This window comes from Aethalodelphis obliquidens, unplaced genomic scaffold, assembly GCF_003676395.1.
Source record: "Aethalodelphis obliquidens isolate GAN/ISIS:26980383/991018 unplaced genomic scaffold, ASM367639v1 scaffold9, whole genome shotgun sequence".
In the NCBI taxonomy this organism is placed as follows: domain Eukaryota; kingdom Metazoa; phylum Chordata; class Mammalia; order Artiodactyla; family Delphinidae; genus Aethalodelphis; species Aethalodelphis obliquidens.
This window is the reverse complement of record NW_020837953.1, coordinates 41,032,002-41,044,415: the sequence shown is the minus strand read 5'-3', so window position 1 is coordinate 41,044,415 and position 12,414 is coordinate 41,032,002. Positions and strand designations below refer to the sequence as shown.

Here is a 12,414-nt window from a genome sequence, read left to right as displayed (position 1 = left end):
GCCCAGGGGCACACCGTGTGTAGCTTGGAGTTCCAAACCCAGACAAGTGACGAGCCAAGGTCAGGGGCTGGGAAGCGATAGGAGACAGGTGGCCAAGGGCATTCATCCTTTCAACAGATGTTCGCTGAATGACAGCAACACATGAATCTTCAGCATTCACCAGCTTTATTTTTATTTTAGAAGGTAATACATACTCTTGGTAAAAATATTAAAAGCATATCAAGTGTATTAAAAGTATATCAAGTAAAAAAGTAGACATCCCCCTTGTATGACATCTGCAGTTCTACCCCCCAGAGATAATCATAGCCAGTGGCTTGGTGTGCGGTCTTCTGGATTTATTTCGGTGCATCTATAAAATATCTATATACGTACATATAAACATACTGTCTTCTAACCAAAAATAGGATTTGACTCTCCATTACTGTTCTGCAGCTTAGTCGTTTCACTTAACACCATATCATACCTTACATGTGAGCCCATCTATCTATGTCATTCTTTTGAACAGCTAAATAAAATTCCACAGTATGAATATAATGAATGAAGCTTTCATCTGTTTCCTATTTTCCACTCTCACATGGCTGCAGTGAACATCCTTGGACGTATATCCTTGCACACTGATGAGAGCATCTATGCTACACAGATCCAGCAGCGTCACTGGATCACGGAGTCGGCACGTGAGGATGTTTAGTAGATGCCAAACCGCCTCTGAAAACGGGTTACAGCCCCACTCCCAGCACGGGATGGTGCCTTGACAACAGCAGGGATTGTTAACAATTTAGGGGCTCTCAAACCTTTTGAGAAACAAACGAGATCTACAAACATGCCCGTCCATACGTTCGGCGTATAATTTTTTGAGAGTTCCCAGGCCCTGAAGTCCAAACTGAACTCCAGGCTAAGACTCCTTTTTACAGGAAGCCCCAACAGGTCAGTGTAAAGCTGTGATGACATCTTTTCTCTGGAGCATCATTAGAGCCCCTAGGGAGAGCTGCTTCAACGCGGGCCGCCTGATTCACACGGGCAGCGCGGAGCCGGGAGGGAGAAAGCCGGGAACCTGCAAGCAAGGCTCTGCTCTGCTGGGTTAACCGGATTATTTTCTTGTGTGTGTCCTGCAGGTGATTGAAAATAACTAACCACCAGAAGTCCCCGGGACCGTTTCGGACTTGGAAGGGTCACAAGAGGAAAATAATAATAAAATGACAACTACATGAATCACATCTTGGTGAGAGTCTTATTAGCAAATCGTCCTCATATCTAGGGCCCTGAAAGCAAGAAACAGGCTGCAGTCGAGGCAGCTTAAAGGCCTTGGCGGCGGGGGTAAGGGTGCGGGTCCTGCAGCCAGGAAGGCACCAGGAGGGACGGGCTGGACTCAAGAAGACCTGGGCCTGGCCAGGCCTCTCCACTGGTTAATTGTGTTCCCTGGACAGGTGACTTAACCTCCCCGAACACACGGCTCCCACCCCAGTCACCTTCCTGTGATGGGGTAGGGGGGAAAGTCAAAAGAAATAAGAGCTGGGGAAATGTTTCCCAAAAATCCGAAGTCCCCTTTATATAAGGAAGAATAAAGAGTTAGAGCAAAATGAGGGGGAGCAATAGGTGAAAGAGAGTCCACATTCACCTAAGGTTTTGTTTTGTTTTGTTTTTAAGAACACTGCAATATAGACAGAACTTGATAATTTTTAAAACTTCATTTAGGATTCACAGATTCTAACTCTTCAGACTCTAGCAGCCCAAACTGCTGATCTAAAAGAGATGCTGGTCTGTTTGTCACCAAAATGTCCTGTAGCTCAGTGGTTCTCCAGCGGGGGCCCACCAGGGAGATTTGGCAACGTCTGAAGACAGTTTTCGTTGTCACGACTCAGGGAAGGGGTGCTGCTCGCACCTAGTGGGGAGAGGCCAGGGATGCTGCTAAACAGCCCACAGTGCACAGGACGGCCCCACAACTAAGGACTCTCTGGCCCCAAATGTCAGCTGTGCTGAGGTTGAGAAGCCCTGATGTGGAGAAAACACAGGGGTCACAGGCCACAGCCACTAGGCAGGAACGGGCCACTGGTGAAGAGCCCCGTGGTGTCCACGGCGTTCTGCTCTCCTTCCTCCATCGCCGGTCATTTGGCTCCAGTTTGAAAGCTGCTAGGAGCCTGTCTGCAGCCCGGGGGGGGAAAGAGCAGACCTCTACAGGCTACAGAATCCTTCAATGGGTGTCAGCCACAGTTGTAGGAAAGTCCAGGCCTCAGCCGCCACCAGGGCTGGAGCAGGAAGGTTTGGGGGTGAAAGGTAAGGCAGGGTGAGAGGCCCCAGCCTCATTACGTTTTAAAGAAAAGTTTTTTCCGGAGGAAATTAAAACAGCCAGGAATCTGCTTGTAAACTCCTTTCACTGAAACAGCATTAGCAACCTGTGAAAACACGACCACAGGGAGGCCTGTGAGTTCTCTTGACTGAAGTAAGAATTCCAGAGAAGGGCTGGGGGAGCGTCCACCAAGTCAGAATTTTATTTTATTTATTTTTATTTATTTATTTGGCTGTGCAGGTCTTAATTGCGGAATGCGGGATCTAGGTCCCTGACCAGTGATCGAACCCGGGCCCACTGCATTGGGAGCACGGAGTCTTAACCATTGGACCACCAGGGAAGTCCCCACCGAGTCAGAACTTTATAAACAACTCTAGGGACCTCCCTGGTGGCACAGTGGTTAAGAATCCACCCGCCAACGCAGGGAACATGAGTTCGATCCCTCGTCCAGGAAGATCCCACATGCCGCGGAGCAACTAAGCCCGTGTACCATAGCTACTGAGCCTGTGCTCTAGAGCCCGTGCACCACAACTACTGAGCCCACGTGCCACAACTACTGAAGCCCACGCACCTAGAGCCCATGCTCCGCGACAAGAGAAGCCACCGCAATGAGAAGCCCGCGCACCGCAACGAAGAGTAGCCCCCACTCGCCGCAACTAGAGAAAGCCGGGCACGGCAACAAAGACCCAATGCAGCCATAAGTTAATTAATTAATTAATTTTTTAAAAAAAACTCTAGCTGCAGCCTCCTTGAGTGTGTGTGTGTGTGTGTGTGTGTGTGTGTGTGTGCGCGCGCACGCGCACGCTGGGCGGGGGGATAGGGGAGGGGTTAGAGAACAAGCATCTCAACTATAAGTTTAGAAAACTCAAAATTCAGAATTTCAAAGCTCAGAAATTCACAAAGTTCAAATCAGACTGAAAGGTTTGCATGAAGGAAAGTTGAGAGAAGAGACTGGGCCCATGAGCCGAGTGCACTGCTTAGCCCTGATGGGCCCCCAGCTGCCTCTGAGACCCGCTCATCCGTGGCCATGGCTCATGGCGCCCCCTGGAGTCGGGCTTCGTGGTGGCCCTGCACCTGTTTTTCTTCTCTCCTCTGTTCAGCAAAGCTCAGAGCCGGAGCCTCCCCAGGAGGAGGTCCCAGCCCTTATAGCTCCTTCTCACGGCACAAAATACCTGAGCAGAGCAGGAGGGGCCCATGCGTGCTCTGAGACGCTTGGAGAAAGTAACTGCTCTGAGTGGGGCCCTATCCGGCTGTCCTTCCCTGTTGTCACTGCGGCCTTCCAGAAGGGGAGACACTAAAAGGATTCATGATTCTCGAGGGTCAAGAGTAGAAGGCCGTGCAGTGGGGAAAGGGTGTAGGCCCCGCGACCTGCCTTCAGGGCCACGCCCAGGCACTGGGCCATCCCACCCTGGCACTGAGGACTGGCTCCATCAGTGGGCGGACAGAGGTGTCAGCCTGGGACCTCAGAGGCTGGGGAAAGCAGTCTTTTGCATGATGGGCAAATGTCACTGCAGGCAGTAATTTCTCGCATTAGAAGGAGCAAAAGCATCAACTCTCAGGGCAAGCCCGGTGCAGAAGAAACCTCTGGCTTGGGCTTGGGGCCCTGCTCAGCCCCACCACCTGCCCTGGGGAGGACACACTGGCCCTCCCACCAGCCTCACCCTGAGCAAGAGTGTCTGAAGGTCCTCGCAGTGAGCCCACTGCTCAAAAATGCTGTCCAGGGTCTCGATGTACCAGGAGCCACTCTTGGTATCCCTCCAGGAGACAAAACCTGCCGAAGGAGAAAGGCTGAACTTCATTGGGAAGCTGCCCCTCCCCACGTATGCAGACGGGCCCACCTCCACACTTTGACTGATGTACACAGCCAGCAGCAGCCCACATCTCTGTGCTCTGTCCCATCGTGATCTTATTTCATCCTCACCACTACCCTGTGACTTTGGTCACGGTTCCCATTTTCCTGACAAGGCAACCAAGGCTCGGAGAAGTCAAGTGACTCTCCCGAGGGATAAGAAAGGAAAGAAACTAACACTTGTCACACCTGCTATGTGCCAGGCGCTGTGCTCAGTGGGGGAGCAGCCACCTTGTTAAAATCACCATGACGATCCCTAAGGTACAATGGATATACCCACTTTAAAGATGAGAAGACTGAGGCAGGGCCAGGACAAGGGTGAAGCGAGTGAGGCACACCAACGCAAGAATGCATGCCTCCTCACATTTTGCATTCTAGGCACCTTGACTGCCTCGCCCTGAGCTGAGGCTCAGAGAGGTGAAGTAACTTACTCAGGGTCACGAGAGGCAGAACGAAGTCTCACACGCAGGTCTTTTCTTCACAACACAGCTGCTTCTAGGGCAGATGGGGGGACCTGCTGGCTGGAAGGACAAGCTCTCACACGATCCACTCACCTGGGAAGGTGGAGTAGGACACCAAGATGTCGCTAGGTGTGGGCAAACTAGACACGGCATCCGGCTGGTCGACGGTGACTGGGCCTTCCTGGAACGGGGTAGCATCTGGCTCAGGGTCGCTGTCAGGGGTCCTGTCTTCAGGGGCAGTGGAGGCCACCTCAAACCCCTGGTCTTTCTGCTCTGCAGGAAACAGAAACAGACAACACTTGCCAGTGAAAACACCCAGACCAGAGCTCCCACCAGCCTGAGAGGTGCCACCAGCCTGAGAGGTGCCACCAGCCTGAGAGGCCTGGTTTCCTCTCAAGCCAGGGGCCTAGTGCTGGACAAACATGGGCAGGAAATCAAAACAGGAGCTTTACTTTTACTATAACAAGAGTTTTCCACATTCATTAAGTCAGGCTGGGGGTGAGGGCAAGAATGCAGAAATGTTTAAAACAGCTATAAAAATAAGTTACAAGTATATATACACCCAAAAGAATGGGAACCAGGTGCTCAAGCAAAACCTTGTGCAGCAACGTTCATTACATTATTCACAACAGGCGAAAGCTAGAAACCACCCACGTGTCCAGGGACAGGTGAATGGATAAACAAAATGTCGTATAAACATCCAATGGAATATTGTTCAGGCTTAGAAAGGAATGAAGTACTGATACAGAAAACAATGTGGATGGGCCTTGAAAACATGCTAAGTGAAAGAAGCCAGACACCAAAGGCCACAGAATATGATCCCATTTATATGAAATGTCCAGAAGAGGCGAATCCAGAGAGGAGAAAGCAGATTGGTTGCCAGGGGCTGGGAATGGAGTGACTGCTAACGGGTAAGGAGTTTCTTTTGGGGAAAGATGAAATGTTCTAGAATTAGATGGCGATGATGGTCACACACATTGTGAATGTACTTAATGTCACCGAATTGTACAATTTAAAATAGTTAAAAATGCTAAATTTTATGTCATTAAAAAGTCACACTGGGGGCTTCCCTGCTGGCGCAGTGGTTGAGAGTCCGCCTGCCGATGCAGGGGACACGGGTTCGTGTCCCCGGTCCGGGAAGATCCCACATGCCGTGGAGCAGCTGGGCCCGTGAGCCATGGCCGCTGAGCCTGCGCGTCCGGAGCCTGTGCTCTGCGACAGGAGAGGCCACAACAGTGAGAGGCCCTACCGCAAAAAAAAAAAAAAAAAAAAAAGTCACACTGGGACTTCCCTAGTGGTGCAGTGGTTGGGAATCCGCCTGCCAATGCAGGGGACATGGGTTCAATCCCTGGTCCGGGAAGATCCCACATGCTGTGGAGCAACTGAGCCCACGCGCCACAACTACTGAGCCCACGGGCCACAACTACTGAAGCCCACGCGCCTAGAGCCCGTGCTCTGCAACAAGAGAAGCCACCACAATGAGAAGACCGCGCACCGCAACGAAGAGTAGCCCCCACTTGCCGCAACTAGAGAAAGCCCACGCGCAGAAACAGAGACCCAACGCAGCCATAAATAGATTAATTAAAACAGCATATAGATTAAAAAAAAAAGTCACGTTATACAGCCTTATAAAGGAAGGAAATTCTGACACATTACAACATGGATGAACCCCGAGGACATTATGCTGAGTGAAATAAGCCGGTCACAGAAAGACAAATACTGCATGATTCTGCTTACATGAGGTGCCTCGAGTAACCCAATTCATAGAAACAGAAAACAGAATACTGGTTACTAGGGGCTGGAGGAACGGGGAATGGGGATTAGTGCTTAATGGGTACAGAGTTTCAGTTTAGCAAAATGAAAAGAGCTTTGGACATGGATGGTGGTGATGGCTGCACGACAGCGTGAATGTACTTAACACCCCTCCAGAGCTATACACCTAAAACTGCTTCCCATGGTAAATGTTATGTGTATTTTATCACAAAGTTTTTAAATTAGAAGAAATTACCCCCCAAAAGGTCACAGAACAGTATATAACATATGACCTGTTTGGCATAGATATAATGGATAAATGGACAGGAGAGAAAGAGAAAAGTCTGGAAGGAAACACCAGTTGTTAACAGTGGCTCTTCTGAAGAACAAGAATGGGAGTAGGGATGGGCCCAGGACTTTGACTTTTCACCTTTATACACCTCTGAGGACTTTGATTTTGTTTGTTTTTTAATGAGCATGAACTTTTTTTTTTAAATAAACTTATTTATTTATTTTTTGCCTGCATTGGGTCTTCGTTGCTGCGCACGGGCTTTCTCTAGTTGCAGCGAGCGGGTGCTACTCTTTTTTTTTTTTTTTTTTTTGCGGTACACGGGTCTCTCACTGTTGTGGCCTCTCCCGCTGCAGAGCACAGGCTCCGGACGCGCAGGCTCAGCGGCCATGGCTCACGGGCCCAGTCGCTCCACAGCATGTGGGATCCTCCCGGACCGGGGCACAAACCCGTGTCCCCTGCATCGGCAGGCGGACTCTCAACCACTGCGCCACCAGGGAAGCCCCAGTGGGGGCTACTCTTCATTGCGCTGCACAGGCTTCTCATTGCGGTGGCTTCTCTTGTTGCACAGCACAGGCTCTAGGCGCGCGGGCTTCAGTAGTTGTGGCACACGGGCTCAGTAGTTGTGGCTTGCAGGCTGTAGAGCGCAGGCTCAGTAGTTGTGGTACACGGGCTTAGTTGCTACGTGGCATGTGGGGTCTTCCCAGACCAGGGCTCGAACCCGTGTCCCCTGCACTGGCAGGCGGATTCTTAACCACTGCACCACCAGGGAAGCCCAGCATGAACTACTTTTGATCTCATGAGTTTACCGACCAATTATTATGCACTTTGATCATTTTGTCCTTGTTGATTTTTTTGTAACCATATTTGTGGCTTCTTCCCCAAACACACATTAAATCTCAACATTATGATTCAAAACGAAACAAAGCCTGGCCATGTTGGCAGCAGCCAAAGACAACCATGGCTAATGGTTTGCTGCACCTCCTTCCAATCGTTTGTGTTTTGTTTTTACCTGCTTATTTGCAGGTTCAACTAATCATGCTTTATTCCCTTATCAGGGCATCATGAGGATTTTCCTCAGGTTACAATAAAGGCTTCTTTAAAATCATGGTTTATGACACAGATGGCAGAGACACATACCCACGGACTACCCCTGGGGTACAGAGCACCAACATGGGCACCGAGGAAGACAGAAAATAAGAAGATGGGGGAATTCCCTGGTGGACCAGTGGTTAGGACTCCGCACCTCCACTGGCGAGGGCCCAGGTTCAATCCCTGGTTAGGGAATTAAGATCTTGCAAGCCAAGCAGTGCAGCCAAAAAAAAAAAGAAGATGGGATCCTGTCTGGGGAGCTAAACACCCAAACTGAAAAAACTCTGCCCTCAATTTACATTGAGACTTGGATTTTTTTTTTTTTAATTTAAAAAAAGGACTTCCCTGGCATTCCAGTGGTTAAGACTCCGTGCTCCCAATTCAGAGAAAACGGGTTCGATCCCTGGCTGGGGAACTAAGATCCTGCATGCTGTGCAGAACGGCCAAATAGATAAAATTTTTTAAAAACAAAAGATATAAAACTGATCTCTTTTATTTTTTGGTAGGTATACAGTTGAGGCAACTGTCCACTATCTTACAGTGTCCCCTATTAAGACAACCCAGGGGAGAAAAACTGTCATTCTTGGCAATTCTGTCTTACGAATACCAAATAAGGTGGATCTTATGAGCGATTCTACCTCACCCTATCGTGCCTCAGAGGCTGGAAAGCACAAAGCCGATCTGCGGGCCACCTCTAGCAAGCACGCAGAACCTCACGAGATGCACTTCTAGATGCCAAACTTACTCCTCTTCTTTCCTTGCATTTCTATTTCCTCCTTATTTTCTTTTTCTCTGTATTTTGTTCTGCTACATCACTTGTACTTCCTTAAGTTACCTCAAACCCTTTTATGGAAACCAAAGAAGGCATTAAGTCACAGGTAATGGGATCCATGGAGATGTTTACACCCCTGATTCAGTAATTTCCTAAGGAAATAATTCAAGTGAAGCCAAAAGCCCTCAATACAAAGACATTGGTGGTCATGTGAGCCAAAAATTGGATACCACCGAAATGGCCAACACTAGGGATTGGTTTAGTAAGTGAGTGCATATCACTACAATGCAAGATTATAAGCCATTTGTGGAGACGTGGGGTGATGCTTCAGGGATAAGGTTCAATGAGAAACGCAGACCACGCCCCTCGGCCAAGATCCAGAGGTAAAAGGGAAAATGAGGCTGCCATGTCGGGCTCGTAGGATTCTGGATGTTTCTTTCTTTAAGTTGCCATATTTTCTGTCTTTTCTGTTTTAAAACCCAAACTGCCCCAGAGCAGTGGCAGGCCTGGAAAACAGAGGGTTAGGAGTCAGGGCAGGACTCGGGCCACACACAGCGCAGCCACAGAGTCACTGGGGCGGTGACGCTGCAGGACATGTCCTGGGATGAGTTCCTCCAAAGCAGAGCTCACTGCAGAGTACAAAGTGTTACTTCAGAAAGGAAGCAGCTGAAAAGAGCTTCAGCAAAGACAGGCAGAGGGCCGAGGGGCCCGGGGTTCCGCAGGGGAGGGTTTCTGGAGCAGGCGGTTGTGACCCAGGCTCCCATGTGAGAAGGGAGAGCAATCCTGGTGGGAGAAACAGCACCTGTCGGGCAGGTCTCTGGGCAGGAGAGCTGGAGGGTTTGTGTGGCTAGATCCACGGTGGGTAATAGCAAGGAGGGAGGGAGGTCACCGTTCACCCAGGGAAGCTGGGGTCCCATCCACAGGGGGCAGAGACAGGACAAAGATGCTTCTGGAAACCCCATAATAATAACCCCAACATCTACTGATCGGACTTCCCTGGCGGTCCAGCAGTTAAGACTCCGTGCTTCCACTGCAGGGGGCACGGGTTCGATCCCTGGTCGAGGAACTAAGATCCCATTTGCCGTGCAGTGTGGCCAATAAATAAATAAATAAATAAAACCTTTAAAATAAAAAATCTATTGACCTCTCACCCCATACAACTAAAGCTCAGAAAACTCGGTAATTTGTCTGTGGTCTCACACCTAAGGCGCAGGGGACCAGGCCTCTGCGCCTCTCAACCTGCTGCTTCCCAAGCCTGCCAAGGGGGCCTCTTAGATCTGTGAGAGCTGGACGCTGGCATAGCTGCCTCAGGTCACTGCTTCCGGTTGTTTGCTTGGTCGAGATTCTCGAATCTGTCCTAGGGGAAGTCGGACGGGGGAGGGGACCTGAGAGGGGAATCTGGGGCTGCCGCTGGGTCTGCCCGGGGAAGCAGGGTGCCGTGGGGGAGGGAGCGCTTCAGTGGGGGATGCCTAAGGAGACGGGTGGGGGCTGCCTGTGAAAATGGGACGATGGGATCTGAGAGGGGAGGATCGGGGTCAGAGGAAGAAGGGGTCAGACAGGGGATGCTGGCCGTGTCTCCATCCACGTGTCATCCTCCTACAAATCTGCTGGGAAGGCCTCGCCTATGGGTTATGCATTTAAGCCATTGCTTTCTTCTTAAGCAGGCTTATTGATTCAAAACTCCCTACAAGGAAGAATAACACCCCATAAGAATTCACAGTGGGAAGAGGAGCCGTTCCCTCAGCACATAAAATCCACAACCACTGTCGTACATTATTCTTCCTTTCCAGCTTCTCAGCATGATCTCCAAAGTTCTGGAGGGGTCACCCCAAAATTTAGGCCACTCAGCTCTGGCTGAGTTCATCATGCTAACACTGAAGTTTCACACCAAAGTTACTGACTTTGAGGTACGCTCTTCCGTGTTGGTGCCCGCACTACCTCTTAACGAAGGGGCGGATGACATTTAGAAGATTTTTTAATTGATTTAAATTGTAACAACAGTGAATCTTAAAATAGCAACACAAGAGTCACCAAAATCCAGGGCAGACATTCAGAGACCTGTAAACAACACGACACCAGTCACCAGACACCAAACAACTGTCACTGACATTTGGGTATTTCTGTCCTCAGCTGATGGTGGCGCCACCATGTGGCAACAGCGTTAAACACAAGATCCCGCAGCAGGGAGCTAAGCAGAGACTGCCGCTCCGAAAGTGGCACCTTAATCACTGCGTTCCAGCTTTGGAATCCTGCTGTTGTCAGTGAATTGTTTGGTTTTGTTTTTAACGGCAGGAGTCCACATTACTTCAAACCATATTTTTGTATGGTTCTATTTCAAATTCAAACAGTTAGAATGCACATAAGATGCAAGCATACTGTGGGCTTTGTGCCAGGCTGGGGACCCAGCTGCAGGGTGGATGTGATTGGCTCTGCCCTCAGAGAGCTGACCAGGGGACGAGGCCATCTGAATGCAAGGAGAAAGTGCTAAGACAAGGGAAGAACGGGGGCTGCAGGAGCACAACAGCCGGCGCGAACCCTGACTTTCTGCAAGGAAGGAGGTGTTCAGGGAAGGCTTCCTGGAAGCGGTGACAATAAGCTGTAACCAGAAGGATGGATGATTAAGAGGTGGCCAGGAGACAAGGCAGAGGAATGGCACATAGAAAGCCTGAGGAGTAAGCCAGACCCGGGTGTCCTGGGAAAGCTGAGCAGCACTGGGGTGGGCACAGCGTGCCAGGCGGGGGAGGCGAAGAGGTCGGGCCCAGATCAAGGGCCCAGCGGCCCTGCTAAGGAGTCCAAAGAGTAACACCACAAAGATCCTCCTTCGCTGCTGAGAATGGACAGTGGGGTGGGCCCCGGCCCAGAAGACCGGTTATCTTCCCCAGAAAGCTGGCACCCCGGCTCACCCTTCAGTCTGTTCTTCCTTTGATTCACAAGAGAAAGAGGGACCACACACTTCTGAGTAAGCACATCACTTGACCACACATTCTGGATCATAAGAAGAAAGACAAGTTACAAAGGATTTCAACCCAAGAACAGCAGCCTCTCCATCTACCTGTCATCATCACTCTGAGATAACTGCACTGGTGACAGGGGTGGGGCTCTTATGTGACACTGAGTCCTCTGGGGTCAGCAGGAGGAGGGAGGCCATGTTTCCAGTTAGGAAAATGAACCAGGCAATGTGTTAAGTGTGTTAAGAGACACACTAGGGCTTCCCTGGTGGTGCAGTGGTTAAGAATCCGCCTGCCAATGCAGGGGATACAGGTTCGTGCCCTGGTCCAGGAAGATCCCACATGCCGCGGAGCAACTAAAGCCCGTGCACCCCAACTATTGTGCCTGAGCTCTAGAGCCCACGAGCCACAACTACTGAGCCCGTGTTCCACGACTACTGAAGCCCGCGTGCCTAGAGCCCGTGCTCCACAACAAGAGAAGCCACAGCAATGAGAAGCCTGCGCACCGCAATGAAGAGTAGCTCCCTCTCGCTGCAACTAGAGAAAGCCCGCGCACAGCAACGAAGACCCAACGCAGCCAAAAATAAATAAACAAATAAATAAATAATAAATTTATTTTTTAAAAAAAGAGCCACACTGATTAGTATGTGAGCGATAGTAACACTAAGAGCCAGGCTCTGTTGCTATCCCTATTTGCCAAGACTTCTAGAGATTAACTGGCCCGTGGCTGTGCAGGGAGTAGCTAACGCAGGATTTAACCCAGTGCTCTCCATCACTCGTGGCCAAGTTATAGGCCTGGGTCATGATAGTGACTTAACACAGTTCCCGTCAAATTATAAGTTCCAGGGGACAGAGACCCCACCTCTGCATCTCTACAGCCTGGTGTATACAGCCGGTGGTCAATAAACTTACTGGATGAATCATATGACCAGAGCCTGCCCTCCTAGACAATCTCTCCCATGACTCC

General features: G+C 50.1%; 1 protein-coding gene across 3 annotated transcripts in view; it reads right to left on the bottom strand.

The window, feature by feature from the left end:
- Window positions 1-151: 151 nt before the first annotated feature.
- CASP9 (caspase 9) overlaps window positions 152-12,414 on the bottom strand; it is a 30,272-nt gene continuing 18,009 nt past the window's right edge. For all 3 annotated transcript variants that reach the window (XM_027110097.1, XM_027110096.1, XM_027110095.1), the window contains 3 exons: window positions 4,688-4,867; window positions 3,946-4,055; window positions 152-2,390 (listed from right to left, as the gene is read on the bottom strand). In XM_027110097.1, coding sequence (XP_026965898.1) covers window positions 2,369-2,390; window positions 3,946-4,055; window positions 4,688-4,867 — 312 coding nt within the window. In that variant the 3' untranslated portion in view covers window positions 152-2,368. The remainder of the gene's footprint in view (window positions 2,391-3,945; window positions 4,056-4,687; window positions 4,868-12,414) is intronic.